Below are 16,492 nucleotides of genomic sequence, written 5' to 3' on the forward strand. Positions count from 1 at the left end.
ACTTATGTGTATTTGTCCTGAAAACAAACACTAATATGCTATAACAAAGCCATCTATTTATATGAAGCCATGAGTATCACATTCTACATCTTTTGCCAAGCTACATCATACAGCTAGGGTAGTTCTCACCACATGCTCAGTGGTCATTGTGCCAGCAGCTCTGCAAAGGAAAGATTTTTCTTTTTCAGTGTACAATGTATAAACATGCACTGATGACCAAAATAATCACACCACAAGAAAGGCATATTCTTCATTTTTCATTAAATATTTTAATAAAAATGATAAAAGGAGTAATGAAGCTTTAATTATTTTGAAGAAGTCAGTAATTATATAAACCCAATCTGTGATGTTATGAGGTTGTGTGGCCCTTAACCTTGCTGTGTAAAAGCAGTATTTGGCAAGTAAGAATCAATGAGATTGGTATGGACCACAAAACAGAATAAAAATCTCCAGATTTTTACACTTCTTGCTCCAAGAGATTTGGACCACACTGACAAGAAGTGTGACTGGCTCCCACAAAAGTCAAGCGCAATTGACTGTGAGCTAAGGTATGAGAATCTACCTTCAGGTATTCTGCTCAGAACTTTCAAGCCCTTTCTCTCTTTTCCCTCCAAAGTACATAGCAGCTGGTTTGAAAGGTGCTGCTGCTTCTCCAATCTGCCTTTACAATTTATTCATGCTCATGAGGGCTCCACATTGTGCAGTGCCAAAGGGCTTTTGCAGCAGCAGCGGCGTGGGGGGAAGAAAGCAGACTACAGTGCACAGAGTGGGCTTATTTTGAGATAGCTTTGTCTGCAGGTCTTCCCTTTGCTTTCCACAGCCTCACAGGCAGCCAAGTTCTTTTACCTTGCACAAAAGGCCAGAGCTGCAAGATAAGGGGTTTATTTATTTAATATGGAGGGACAATGGGCCGAGCGTTGGAGTTCTCTGCCCATCTGTAACTCCCTGGTTGCAGGAGCATTGTAAATCTGCACACTGAAGTATGAACAGAACTTTATGTATTAAATGGCAGCGGGGGAAGAAACCCAAGGGAGTCCAAAGCCTTTATCTGGGATAGATATGTAAGAAAAGAGCCTGGCATTTTGAAGCCTCAAAGAAATGGAATTGATTATGTGGACAATCTCTACTTTCTTCCTCCTCTCTCTTATAACTGCCTCTGTCCTTTGTATCCATAAATGTGATGGTTTCTTACTTTTTAAATATTAGCCTAAGTTTTTGTATAAAAACAATTTTAAAAGCTATTTAATATTATTCAGAGTTTCTTTCCTGCAAAATACCTCATCAAAAATACTGTTATTCTGTTGCTGCTTTCCCATTTTTCACATAACGGTTCCAAGCCCTGCAATAAAAATCATCTTTTTTTCCCTTTACACCTTCTGACTTTTATTTCAAGGTCCTTATTTGCCCCTTATAAATGAAATTAGCAGGAAAAAAGACCTAATGTGACTAGTGGTTCTTCTGAGCTGTCTATTTATCTTTGTCATCAGCTAAAATTCATCACCTCAGAGCATGGAGGAGCAGACCATTAAGTGGAGTGGCAATATCCTCACAATATCAGTTTCATGAGGCTAAATCAATACGATTAGCTGAATATGAAGGAGTGTTGTGAGTGTTGGTGGTGTGTCCTGGGGTGCAGGCAGAATTTTATGCATAGCTCACAAGACTGTTAGCTTTTAACTGTTAAGTTTTAATGATATAGCTTTGAAGACACAGAGAAAAGCAGTATCTCTTCTGTGTGTGGGTTCATTCTGCCAAGAGCAAGTGTAGACTATTTGCTATGTAAAATGCTGGCTGCAAAAGGACAAGTGGAGAAATGAATGCAAGGAAGCATGTCTTTGCATCAGTAAAAGGACTGATGCTGGGCTATCACAGAATGGTTTGTGTTGAAAGGGGACCTTAAAGATGATTTTGTTCCAACCCCCCTGTCAAGAGTAGGGACACTTCCCACTGGACCAGTTGCTAAAAACCCTGTACAACCATGCCTTGAACACTACCAGGGACAGGGCATCCACAGCTTCCTTGGGCAACCAGTTCCAGTCCTCCACCCTCACTGTAAAGACTTTCCTGTATATATATAAAACCTAAATCTTCTTCTGTGTTCTGTGCACTGGAAAGTTTAAAAACAAATACTGATGTTTTCGCATAAGGTCACAAAGAATTTCAGGCTCAGTGACAAAATCACTATTTTTACAAAGCCATGAGCCAGCATTAACTTGTTCTGCTGACCCAGTTCTGCTCCAAGACTTGTGATGGGGCAAAGCTCCCAGACTTTCTGCCAGATCAGTCACCAGTTGCTTATTCACTGCAGCAGCGCTGGCTCAGGTGCCATTTGCCTTTCTGCACAAGAGCAGAGGACCAGCACAGGCATTGCATTGACTGCTCTGTTTAATTAGACAAGATCTGACCTTGGGCCTGTCTCCAAGCCAGGCACCACTGTGATCCAGCCAGGCACAGACCTAGTGCTAATAAATGTAGAACAGGGGATTGGTTCAGTGACCTTGAGGCTTATGGTTGCTTTGTATGCAGGGCTGTGCCTGGTGAGCAGCTACTGTGAATTCCCATACAGAGCCATCTCTTGAATGCTGCTGGAATATGATCAGGGTGCAACCTGTACTGGAGGTGGTGCAAGAGCATGCAGGGCTAGCAGCCTGTGTTTGAGATTCTATACTGCAAACTGGTGTGTAAGTTCTTGGTTTAGGAGGGGTTTTCCCAAGGCTTCAGTTATTTGTGTTGTTAAGAAACCCTTGCTGAGTACTCTGATGGGACTTTTTGGCAATATAACCTGAAACTGTGAAAGGCAACAAGCACAAATGGAATATAGAGCTTGAATGGTGCATGTGTGTGTGTATGTATGGGATTAGGGTAAATCATTACCTGTGTAGTATGTCAGGGGAAAAAAAATCTTAATTACACACTGACTTTACATAGTTATTGTCTCTTTCTTCTCCTGATTTTCTGTCTTTTCTGAGAATTCCCTTCCTGAGTGTGGGGATAAGGGAAGGTTAAATATCACTCTCTCCTTAATCCAAACAAGGGCCTGGAAAACCTGCTGTAATTAACAGCAGTGCTTAAATAAAAGCATCGTCTTGATTCTTAGTGAAAGAAATGCAGCATAAAAATATACGACTACAAGAATAAATCTTATAATACATTTTATAACTATTTTCTAGGTTTTACCTCAATTTTGTTACGGAAGAAGTGGAAAACCCTGAAAAGTATGTACCTAATGTTTTGCTTGACTTTTGAAAAATGGTTGTGAAATTTTAAATGTTATAAAAAGTAGTGATCTTCAGAAGTTCTGCATGCTGGTCAAGGTGCTTGCCTTCCAGCAGATCTGGTATCTATTTGAATTGCAACTGCTTGAAGATTTGCTATTTTTGGTCTGTTGTGACCTTATTATGTATTCTGCTTTTATGTGCACAGAGAGCAGAAAATTAAGTAGATCTCTGGGGCTCCAATTCTCCCCCTCAGGATATGAGTAACTATCAGTGGCTCCTTTCAGTGGAAGTTACTGATATCCTGTCAGGGAAATCTTGCCCAAGAAACTTATCTGCTGCGATATTTGCCAGTTTTGCTGTGTTTAAATATTAATCAAATACTTAGTTCTACTTGTTTTAGATGTCTCAGGAATGCAGGATCTTGAATACACATCACACAGCATCCAGTCTAATTAAACTGAACAGGGAGTGTGGGTTGGAGCTTGTTTCCAACCAGAGATAAATACTCTCACATCACCTGCCTGTAGAACACGGGAAGAAACGTTATCCTGTTACATAGGGAGAGTTGGATTTGTCCCATCTATTTTGGTAGACATGTTTTGGTACCTGGGGCCAGTAATTAAAAGCTACTAATGTTTTCTAAAAGTTGAGGAAAATATGCCTTTTCAGATCAATTTGGGTTTTTTGAGGAAAATAAACAATTTAATTGATGAAGAAATTAATGGCTAAATACAATTTTCTTAGGTTTTTAAAATAAGATAGCTGGCTGGGTACCAAATTACTTATTGTTTTAAAAGGACCCCCAGCAGTGTACACTCAGATAATAGAAATCTGAGACATATGAGGAAAGAAAACCCCAAGCCACTGATTGGGAGCATGCAGAAGGTTTTTGTAGATTTCTTCAAAGTCTGAACCAAACCTGCTGCTGTTTCAGAGACCTGAAAATCATTATAAGGAAATGGAAAATAAAACATGAGGCTGGTAGAAAGACTGGCAGATTTCCATTGTTTCAGTGACTTTGGGATGTGTTGTGTGTTAGCTGGCTTTTTGATGTGATCAGGATATGTAGAGTGAGAATTGTGTGACTGGAATCTGAGGCCAGACAAATGCAGGTAGAAAATACTGCATTAATATTTATGAGTAATCATTATGACAGATACCTATGTACAAATGGGTTCTTCACTGGTAATCTTCAGCTCTGATAAAACACTATTTTAGAAGTTGTGGTTTAGTAAAACATGACTCTGGATGTATTAAAATGTGTAGATGTGGCACTTGGGGGCATGGTTTAGTGGTGGACTTGGCAGTGTTGGTTTAATGGTTGGACTCAATGGTCTCAGAGGTCTTTTCAAACCTAAAGGCTTCTGTGCTTCTGAGTTATTTGTGTCAGTGGACCTAAAGATTCTCAGCCCTGAGACACACATGAACCCAAGCTGGATGATCTAGGGTTTAACTACCAATGATCTGTGCTCTTTATAAAACCATGAGAGGCAGGCATTAAAACCAAAAGACAATCTTCAATTTTTTTGTTTTTACTTTTGGAGAATTGTTGTATGACAGACTGATTTTAAATGTGAAACTAAATGTAGGAGTGAAGGGATTCTGGTCCAGGACATCTACTACTTCAGAAAATTCTGGGGAGATGAGTTAGGACCCAGAGTCTTGCTGGTATGATCAAATTCAGCTAGAAGCAGTATAATTTGTAAATTGTCATGTGGTTACCTTATCATGTGGTTACCATCAATACTGTGTGATCTTTTTAAATGTGCAGATGTCTACACCCTTTGGGGCTTTTCATACACTTCTGTGTCTCTGCAGTTCTTTTAACTGGAATTCTTAGTAATTTTCATTATAGCTATTTTGATATATGCTGAGGTTTTTGTGATATGAGTCAGAGGAGTGGCTATTTTTGAATGTTTTGCTCTCTGCTGCCTAGGACAGAAAAGCACAGTTCCTCTCTTTTAAAAAAGCTAAACACTCATTGAAGCATGATAATCTCAGTTAAGAGAAGTGGTGCTGGTCCAATTCTGATTTTTTTTCCTTTGCAGCTAGGATGTGAGGGAAGAGGACTGTCTTTTCTCAGCTTCTCTGTTCTCCAGATTATCCTTGGAGAACTGCTGAAGTTATTTGTGCTGCTAGTGAAGGTGTAGTACTGGAGGGCAAACCACACAACCTGGCTGGTTTAGTGTATTCCAGGATGGCACTGGAAAAAGAAAACCAGCTTGATATTCCATGTGTAATGTTATTACAAGGCTCTTGAAAATTCTCTTCATCACTCTTCCTCTTGAGGCTGCACTCTGAGAGGATGAGTAGATGGCCAGTTTTTACAATCTCCATGCAAAGGTGTAATGTAGAATAGAAGAGAGTGGGATTTTAAAAATTGCTAAATAAGTGGCAGGTGATGGTGGGGCAAATGGATTGCTGCTGTCTGTGCTGACAGAGACCTCTGCACCACCTGTAAATGGGAATTCTGGACTCCCTTGAGCTGAAATAAGCAATTAAATGAAACATTTGGAACATTTTTTTTTTCTGGTTGCCCCCTGTGTATGGCTCTGTTGGAAAGATGTCCTGAACAAAGGCCTGCTCCACCATTGCTCCCAAAGCTACAGGGCAAGGGAATAGTGTGGATTAATCTCAGTGGCAACTGTCTCAGCTCCCCCTAAATCCAGTGCAAATGTTGGATGAGCCACTAATTGTCCTCCTCCTGTAAGCATTTATTAAGACTCAACTGTGGGGGTTTTTTTGGCGAGTGTGTTTTTTTTTTTTTTTTTTTTTTTTTTTTTTTTTTTTTTTTTTAACTTAAAATGCTGTCTTTCATTCTTGCTGTGAGCCTTATGTTAAAGGTTGCACTGAGCAACCTGGCCTAGGGGAAGGAGGCCATGGGCAGGGGGCTTGGAGCTACAGCTTTAAGGTCCCTCCCAAACCCAAACCATCCTGTGATTCCACTGTAATGTACTTCTACATAGGTATGATGTAGCTGGTTTTAAAAAGGGAAGAGGAAAGTAGAGGCTTGAACCACTTAGAGCTTGTAACAGCTCCAGCTGTGCAATTGGTAATGTTTGTCAATGGTTAGGGTGGATGCAAATTACCACAGTGAGGTCTTCTGTCCTGCACCTGCCAAAGTGAATATTTGCCTGAGAATCAGTCACAGTTGTGCATTTCCAGGTGTGCAACAGCTTTGGGAGTGACTGAGGTGAACGATCAGCTCCATCCCACCGTGAACCAGCAGGCTGCAAACCCCAGTGAATGTACCAAAGGGATGTGCCAGGTTTACAGCAGGGGGATGGCAGGAATGCTCTAGCAGAGAGTGGGGATGGAGCTTTGAGCAGCCTGGTCTGGTGGAAGGTGTCCGTGCCTAGGGAACAAGATGATCTTTAAAAATCCAACCCAAAACATTCTGTGGAGAGGGGCCTTAGAATATATCCTGAGATGCAGATAGGAAGGCAGAAGCATCTGCTCTTAGACATTAAGTTTCCCAGATAGGGATTGAATTTCTTTCCGTGGTGTATGGCACAAGGAAAACCTTTTGGAGTATGGCATGTGTCACTGGGAATGCAGGAGAGAGACAGGGAAAGGGGGATGCTCCAGGCCCTTGCCCAGTCCCCTTTGTGCTCCAGGCAGCTGTTTGTGGAGGCAGGAAGGGCTTGGGAGGCTGTGGGAGTCTGTAGAGGTGCAGCTGTCTGCCTGGGCACAGTAAATCCCACACTAAGGTCTATAAGTAGGATAAATATTCTGGGTTTTAGGCACTGGGGTGGTGAGGCAATATGAAACCCTAGAGAGGGAGAGCTGAGACATTGCAGGAAGCACCCTTTACATTACAGAAGGGAGAACAGTAAGACTTTAAAAAAATATCTCAAAGTGAATGAACAGAGTTTTGAAAGTAGTGTTGAATTCTCACTTTGGAAATGCCACTGTTCCTTCTTTTGTGTGAGGACATTGTTATAACCCCAATTATCATAAGATGTAAAAGTAGCTGTTTCTGTCTCTTGCTAAACTCCCTTTTGGTGTCTCATTTTTAAGCCTAAACTCATTTCTTTATTCCTGTTTGTTCAAGTGCTTCTCTCATGCAGCTATTAGTAGGACCTGAAGAAACATGAAGTTAATGTTTATTTTAGAAGGGGCTGTAGTTGCAGTGTTAATGTACAATTTTTTAAAATAGCCTGAAATAATTTTATTATCAAGAATATGTGGGACAACATTTTAATGTGACAACAAAATTTTTTTTTTTAAATTATGCTTTGCATGTATGGGCTGGGTCAATAGCAATTGTTTCAAACAAAATACCTAAATAATCCTTGAAGCAGAACTTCATCAAAACAATTTTGTGCAGCAACATCACATGCAGCTCTGATTTTTTTGATTTTCTTACACTATAAGGTTCTCTCTCAAACTGAGGCTTTATTTGTATTCTGTTGTTAAATAATAGGCGAATGAAGGAACAGCCTGGTCTCTGAGAGAGTTTGTCACCTGAAAATTGACAGAAGCCATGTTGTCTGAAGCAGGAAATTCAGAGGACTAGAAATCATGCATGTTGAACTTTCAGACTCATTTCTTGTACATAGTCTTTTATTTCATCTGTATTCTTGAGCACCCACTATGTACTCTCAGGAAAGAGGCTGAGGGGAGGGAAACTTAGACTCAAATTCCTTACTGACAACAAGTCTGTCATCAAGTGGGCAACTTGTGAGAGATGTTTATAACCCTAATTTTACTAAACAGTTTTATTTCTTCGGCTGTGTAGGGTTTTGTTGGTGTTGTTTGACTTAGGAAATATTTTTCATTTAGTAGATAAAAATGATAGAATTTCAAAGGACGTGGATTCTGAAAGTGTTTTACAGCATAGATTATTTGCAGTTGCAGTTAAGTACAGCTGCTCTTTGGCATAATCCTTTCTTATTTTCTCTCTCTCTCTCTCTCTCTTTTTTTTTTTTTTTTTTTTTTTCCCTTTCCCATTTCTTCCTCACCTCCCTTATTGAACCATTTCATTTGCAAATATTTCATTTCTATTTGTAAAAAAACTTTGGTCCAGCCCAGGCAATCTGTCATTGTTTAAAAAGTTACACAGTGCAAAGAACATATTATTGAGATGTATAGTGTTTATAAGTGTGGTCTCAGATTGATAAATCATGTCTTGTGCTGTTGAAAAAGTGAGAAATGAATTGCTTTGCTGTGACCTTGGGGTCTGATATTAGTCAGTTTGTCTATTAGATTTTGCCAGTGTTTTTCTCACTTCATTTATTCCTTCTTTTCCAAAGCACCAAGAAACAGTAGCTGTACAGCAAGTCACCAGAGCTTGATGTCATCAGACATCTTGTAAAATCAGGATATCGAAATGTTTGATATAATCTATTTTTATACTGTTTTTAAATAATGTGAATGTCATGTCTAGCTAATGTGTGCCACCCATTCATTCTAATTATAGTCAACTCTGCATCTATGAGGGCTGAGTGAGAGAAATAAAGTATTAGGGGTGTTTTCTTCAGTCTGTCTGAGCATTATAGAGATGTAGATGGATGGGAGGGGAATGGTGGCTTAGATGCTACAACTCTTCCAGCTCTCTTGTTATTTTTAGCTCTCTGATTTGTGGTGCTTCACCTTAAAATGTGAAGCCCCCTACCAAAGTCAGTCAGAAACATGAATTGCACTGTTGCTCATTATCAATCTAGCCACTGATTAAGGATCAGATTCCCAGTAATCCAAAGAGTGAAAAATATTTTCATTGTTAATTGAGAGGATGTAAGCCCTTGATGTTTCTGCCTCCCTGCTTCTTAAGGGATTTTTTTAATATTATTTTATAATTTAATGACAAGATTTACTCTGAAGAGGAATACTAATACCAGTACTCTTAGACAATAGGTTTATCATCCTGGAGTTTGAAATCTTTCTTGTGTCATTATATCCTACTTATTCCTAAAAGATGCATTTGACTCCAATTCATTTTCTTCATGTCAGGCAACAGTGCCAAATATTCAGTGCAGAAGTTATAGGATTACATTGTGATATTTTACCTGAAGACAATCAAAACAGACAAATGCTAATCTTTCCAGTATTTTGTAAAGCACATTTGCTCATGTGAATTCATCAGATTATCTTAAAGGGAAAACCAGGTCAGTTATGTGAGCATTTGCATATTTCCTTTATATATTATTTGTGTCTTGGTATCTTTTTGTACTTGAATACTTTTTCTTCATCCCAGAGTGAGAATGTTCTAATTAGCTTCCCCACAGCTGTTTTTATGTCTCTTTAGTAGAAGTTTTACACTTTCTAAATTTGGCTGTATCTAATAGCATTACAGTTATCTGGGAGGCATCTCAGATGAGGTATCCAAACCCGGTAAATTCAACATCAATTTCTACAGTTTATTTCTGCCCTCTGTAAGTGATAAAACTGTGTTTTCAGATCTATACAATCCTTTAATGGTGAGCTGAATCTACCAAACAAGGAAAACAAATTAATTTACTGGCTCAAATGTACTTTCACAAAGCCAAGCATGGGTTTTGCTATTTATAAAATGTATGAAAGGCATTTAATTAAGAATGCGATTCAGTAGCATTTGTGTGTGTTTGAGAGGGACAAATAGACAATTACTAGCTCTCAGGAGAGTTGACTCACTCACCAGCATGAGACTGTTCTTAATAAAATGATCTTTCCTTTACTTTTGCTTTCTTGCTAACCTTATTAGCCCCTTACTATTTGCATGACTCACATCTTCAGCTCAACAATTATTGTTTCTTTTAGAAATTACTAATAATTAATTTCTGAAAATAAGTACTTCAGTCTTAGATGCATGTTTTTAATGGATTCAGACTTCTGAAATCCCACCATGGGAACTAGCTTTCTTCCCTTCATAATTTCTTTTATTATTTTTGGTTGAAGGATGCCACTCTTGCTGGAAGTTGGACATTCTCTTAGGAGTGAGACCCAAATATCCAGAGTTGCTTTGCCTTTATATATATTCTTTTTTCACTCCTAGTTTGGGAGATTTTAGCCCAGGCTTCTCAGGGCCCCATCCAACCTGACCTAGAACATTCCTGAGTCCTGGCTCCAGCCTCTTCACTCTTGTACTTGTTGGAAAGCAAATCAATGAGAGACTCCACGTCAGAACTACAAATTAACAGGAAAATTAAAATAAGTGCAAAACCCCACTGCCTTAACCTGACAGAAGTCAACCTGACACCCTGTTGGTCAGGGTGGTGGTAGCAGTCCAATTAAAAGGTGGCTGCAGTCCTCTTGAAGTGATAGATGTGGTTCTGTTGGAGCAGTGATCCTGTAGAACGGTTTGGTGTTCCTCTGAAGGTCCAGTGGTAGTTATGTAGCTCTTGTCCTCTGGGAATTCAGTGGATAAGGCTGTTTGTGGTGTTCCAAGCCTCAGATTATATTCAGGTAGGAATTTTTGATACCTCTCCATGGGCGGAGCATCTCACAATGGTATTTTATCAGTCATGAAATCAGACTTTGATGGCCCATTAGCAGAAGATATTCCCTGGGAGAAGAGGATGGGCCATGGAAGAGAAAAAGAAAAAGAGAAAACCCCACCTGGTTTTAACAGATGTTAATAGAATACATGGTTTTGGCTACATCTTACGTTGTAACCGAAGACAACTCTCCATCCCACTCACCAGGAGATGTGCCATAAATGCCCTAAACTTGACAATCTGTTGGTTCTGCTGACAAAACATGTGATTTAGTCACATGTGATACATGCAAATGGTTCAAGGGTTGCAAATTGAGCCCTAATTGGAGTGTGTCTGTGATAGGATTTGTTTAGGGTCACTGAATCCACAAAGTATTTCCAACCAGAGGAAGACATGAAACTCTGATTTAAAAAAAAAAAAAAAAAAACAAAACCAAACCTTGTGTGTTAGCAGCTTGAGTTAAAATGGGGAAAGTGTCAGAATGGAATTGGAAATGGTAACCCAAACTAAAATCCAAAAAATTGGTTTCTTTCTTTTTTTTTTTTTTTGTTCACTTCAATTACATTGGACTGGATTTTTGGATTTGATAATGTGAGTTGTCCTGTTGTCTTGTAGTGAAGACATTTCTTTGGCCCTGTAATTTTTGAGAGTTTCAACACAATAGCTACCATATATAATATAATTAACTGAGGATGCAGATTCGGTCCTTCTGTCCTTATTTTCTTTATTCTTGGCCATTGAACACAAATTCCTCCCGCTACACCTGAGTGTCCCCTGCCCCACAGGTGCACTGGACCCTCCTGAGCAGCAAGTGCTGTGCCACAGGAGAGGGGGAATAGAGAGAACAGCTGGAAAGCACAGTGTACTGTGCAGTCTGAGTCTGGAGGGATACAGATGCATGGAGAAAAGCACTGCAGACCTCCTGCCTTGTCTTTGACAGATGCACTTTGTGCCTGAGCTGTGCTCTGAATTCACCCCAGCAATGGATGTGGGCAGCAGAGGGTCTGGCAAGATGACTCACTGCATGAATTCTCCTGTCATCTGGGTGATCACAGCGAGCAAAGGCTTCAGCAGCAGAGATGACAAAAGGGCTGCAGATTTCATTGGGCGCTGTTCCTTTTCCTTTCCTCTGAGACAGGCAGAGGCAGCCACTGTGTGTGCCTGCACTTTCCAGAGGCTGCATATTTTCCATTTAGTTAGGGACTGCCTAATGGATGCTGTTACAGTCTACCATGTTCAGGGATGTGTACATGACAAGCATTCAACACATTTAATCGGATTTATTTATTTATCTTTCCTTTTCCTGTGTGCAGTTGCTTGCTATTTTTCCCCTACTTTTTGTTTTGTTTTGTTTTGTTTTGGTGCTTATATCACTGCTGAGTCCTGTGGTGAAATTCTACACCATGAGAGAGATAACCCCCGGGTGCTGTATCTTTGTCATTGGCAGCTGCTTTCTAAACCTTAGTTTAGCATTTGAATTGGTTCAGCTGTCTTCAGTTCTTTCTATCTCCTACTTCCACTTCATTATCTTTCTATCTTTCTATATTATGTTTTAAAAAAAAGAAAAAAAAGTGATGTTCTGTTTAGAAATTGACTGCAGTGAAGAGCGGCAAGGTTTAAACTGATATGCCAGTCAATATGTGTAAATTAGAGAAGAGTCTGATGTAATCTATAGTGTCTGTAAAGATTTCAAAGATGTACCTTGATCATTAATTAAGACAATAAGGATGTCTTATACAACTGCAGTTGAGAAGCCTAATAATTCACTATCGAATGAGGCAAGGCAAGGTCACTTGTGTAATTGCCTGTTCTAACATTTATATTCCTTGTATAAAATACTCCTACTCACATGAAAGTTGAGCTGAAGGCCATGGAAATATTCAGGACTAGGCAATGCAGTTTTCATACGTAAACTTCGAGGGATCACTAAAGAAACACGGTATTTATATTTTTCTATGTATTTGTTTGATTTTTATAGACCTAGTTATTCTTTCATACAGAGTTAATTTATAGCTCAGACCTGGCATGAGTGTTGGAGAAGAGTGAGTGGGAAAATAGCAGAATAAAAAAAGGTGCTATATATGCATGGTTAGATATAGTATTGCTGTGCTGGGTTTTATCTGTGGATATGTGTGTTGAAATTAATAGTGCTACCTCTGCTCTTTCCCCCCTAATTGTCTGATATAGAATCTGATTCTGACTCCTTTTATGTCTCAAAAATGTAATAAAGATACCAGCAAGGCATTAGACAGAAATCAGGAAGGTAGTCAGCTGCCTGAAAAATCAAATCTATTCAGCAAACATAGGTGGAGGATGGAAGGAAAAAGATAAAATTGAAAGGGCAGAGAGTATAACACCATGCTGCTATATACCAGAACATGAGGTTAGTGGTGGTTCTGTTCTGTGTGTGCTGATGGGAGGGAGGATGGTAAAGCAGGGTGGGAGTGCATGCTGTCAGTAGGATTGTCCCCCTCTAAGGCAGCATCTACATTAAGGCAGTACTTCTGAAGCCTTTGCTTTGATATGTTTGTTTCTGTTCATGTAGACTCTGTGGCTTAAGATAAAGGAACCAACTTGAAGTGAAAATGACTTTGTGAATTCCTTCACAATTCTGGAGACAACTGAAACTTTTTGAAGACGATTTGTTAGAACTATCTAGTAGTTCTAAAAGTGCATCACTGGGGCAGGATCCTATTGCAGGAGGTTCCTGCAAACTCACTGGAGGAGGGGAGACATGTGGATACCTGGGCTGCTGTGATGCATGTCCTTAATTCTTTTTTTATCCAGGGGTAGTGGAGAAAGGGGGTCTGAGCTAATCTCTTCTGAGGGGATGAGGACTGAGCAAATTGGTCGAGGGGGAGGTGTCCCTGTCCATGGCAGAAGGTTGGAACAAGGTGGTCTTTAAGGGCCCTTCCAACCAAAACTATTGAATTATTTCAGTCTTTTGATTTTTATTAGTGACTGCTTTTGTTAATTCATTGGTGACCGTGGAAGGTGCCATGGCCAGGCACGGGTGAGGTTCTGCTTGCAGTGTACACAGAAGGGCCAAACATCTACATGGGAGTGGACACTTAGGACACAAGCCCTCAAACAGGTCTTCCTCTGCCAAACCTGTGGCACCTCTTATGAGGAAGCAAAGTCCAGGGAGCTCAGCTGGATCTTCCTGCCCTCCCTCTAGCTCCAGACTGGAGAAGGTGTGTCCTGGGTGCCAGGACTGTGTCTTGCTGCTGCAGAGGGTCCTACAGCCACTCTGCTTCATGGAGCTTTGATGTCTCCAAGGTGTGAGGATGTGACAAGCCCATGTGCTGGCCCTGCCTGTCCCCACAGTGGTTATTCAGTGTGTAGTGCATGGTGCTGTGCCACTGCACACAGCAGACTGCCTCTTTCTAGCCCTCGTGGCTCATTTTGTTTGCCAGTGATAACCTGATGAGTGTAAGGTTTGTTTTCTTTCCTGTTACTGGTTTTACCTTTTTGTTTTTTAAATAATTTCTGTTTGTTTATGTGAATCATGGTTACTATGATTCAGCTCTCCTAAGGAAGTAAAACAAATGTTTATCCACAGTCTCTCTGGGTAGCTGGAAAAATTGTAATCTTTATTGTAATTTACCAGCAGGGTAATGCAATGTAATACAAAACATTATAACCATCAAAGTTTCCATTGCCCTGGATTTTGCTTCATTTTCACCTGCTGAAACACATGCAAAACTGGTCTAACATCTATTACTGTTTCTCTGAGGGACACAGCAGTACCTGTACAGAAGGGTGACAGTATCCTCCTTATGGGGAACCTGAGCTGCTCAGCAAAATATTCATGGAAGGAATAAAAATCCCTTGCAGGACTCATGTTCTGCTGAAGGTCCAGAGCTGTAGAAGAGGGTGTATTTTACTGAAGAGATAATGGGTTTCTCAGGGCTGAGCAGCTTTTCTCTTTTGGTGGTTCATAAGCAGGAGGCCCGACTGAAATTACTGGAAAGGAGATGGGCAAGAGTGTATTAGGGATAAATAGAAAAATGGATAAATTCACTAGGGTGAAAAGTGCAGCTGAGATGGTTCAGAGCACTCACTGCAGCTGCACCACATCTCTTTGTCTTGGGTCCTGGGGGTGTTGCACTCTTTGTGAAAGCAAGAGTGTTTTATAGAACTTCTACTGTGGGTGCTGTTCTGCATCGTAGGCAAACCTCTCCCAGGTTTTCTCCTTCCCACTTTAAAACTGGAACCTGGTTTTGTCTGATGTTTGAGCCCTTATTTCTGTGTTTACCAACGGCATTAGCTGACTAATGGTGACTAGGAAAGGAAGTGACTCAGAGCACTTGCCCTACTGTTTTGGTCTGTGATTTACATCTGTGTTTCAAACAGCACTGAAATCTCACTGCACACCCCAGTCAAAACCATGAAATTCCTTATGAAATTGTAGGTCAGCCTTTTCTCATGGGTACTGTCTGTAGCCTGGGTATAGAAAAAGAGGTCTCACAGCCATTTATCCTGGTATTTGTGAAAGCAAGCCACTCCCAGTACCTATGGTTAGTTACATAGGGCAGTGACAGCCACTTAAATTCATAGCGCAGTGTTGTGATCTGTATGTGGTGCATCCTCTCCTGGAGCCAGAAGGGGATGACCCTCTTCTGCCACTTTTTATTTCTTTTTCTCTTTAACTGAGAGGCTAAGCCTCAAAAATGAGGAAGAGCAGAGTGCTAAGGCAGTGTTAGGTAAGCTCATGAAGCAGCACCTTGCTTGCCATTAACTGGAAATCTTTAATTGGAGCACCATTAGGCTGATGCTGGCTGGCACCATCTGACAGAGGTGGTGAGATGACTGTCACAGAAAGAAGCAAGACAGCATTTTTTACTGGGATAAGATACAAAATCGGAGAATAAAATGCAAACAAAGCAACGGGCAACAAAAATTGCAAGGGCTGTATGCTCTTTATTGCAGCCAAGCACATCAGATTGGAGTTTTATAATGCACAAAGAGTCATTAACATGTGCCATGCTGCCATGAGTAGCTATTCTTTAGAACAGCATGGTCAAAATACCAACAGCAATGGTCTTACCACACACAAGAAAAGGAATATGTTCCACTTAGTTCAGCCAGCACAATAACTTACTCTGACATAGTCTTTTTGTATGAGACATTAAATGGGGTTCTCTTACCTGATTGTTCATCTTTTATAGGTAATGAGATTGCTGGCTTGTATTTAAGATATGTAATAGTTATATCAAAATGAGACAATTTGACTTTGTACACCTCTCTGTAGTTGAGTACATCCTTTCTTGTGTTTTTTACAGCAGAATTTCCATCAGAGGAGCATTGATCTTAGCTAGTGAATGCTAAGATTCTTACTCCCTTGCACACTCCTTCACTGCATGGTGGCTGTTTTATGTGAGTTCTTGTGGGTGTGCAGATTTTCTGGGTGCAGGTTCTGGTCACTTATAGTGTAGTTTACATGTTGATATTTGGCTGTGAATATCTTGGAATTTTAAACACACAGTGACAGTGATATTTTATTTATGGAGTGACTATTGTAAACTAAGTGACCATTAGGATTTTCAGTAATTTAAATTACAGTGCAGCCTATATCCGCAAAACATAAGTTAAGAGGATTTATATAAGATTATAAATGCTCCAGGGGTGCTGTGAAGTGAATAATCTGCATTTCACAAGTTGTGATGCTGTGGTTTATTATGTCAATCCTCATTCACTTGTGACACTTGCTGTCGAACAAGTGCTGTTATTTGCATCTTCACCTTGTCATTATATTTTGTTTATTGTGAAAAAGTGCACTATATAATAGCAGTATTTAGGTTTTTGAAGTATGATGAAATGGAAGATCCCTTACAAGAATAGTTTTGATATCATCAT

At 40.1% G+C, this 16,492-nt stretch overlaps 1 protein-coding gene across 1 annotated transcript in view; it reads left to right on the top strand.

Annotated features, from left to right (window-relative positions):
- The window catches only part of SLC7A11 (solute carrier family 7 member 11), a 57,369-nt gene that overhangs the window by 17,714 nt on the left and 23,163 nt on the right, over positions 1-16,492 (top strand). The window contains exon 6 of the mRNA XM_066318463.1: positions 3,171-3,215. Within this exon, the coding sequence (XP_066174560.1) occupies positions 3,171-3,215 (45 nt within the window). The remainder of the gene's footprint in view (positions 1-3,170; positions 3,216-16,492) is intronic.

The sequence above is a fragment of the Sylvia atricapilla genome, chromosome 4 (assembly GCF_009819655.1).
Source record: "Sylvia atricapilla isolate bSylAtr1 chromosome 4, bSylAtr1.pri, whole genome shotgun sequence".
Taxonomy (NCBI): domain Eukaryota; kingdom Metazoa; phylum Chordata; class Aves; order Passeriformes; family Sylviidae; genus Sylvia; species Sylvia atricapilla.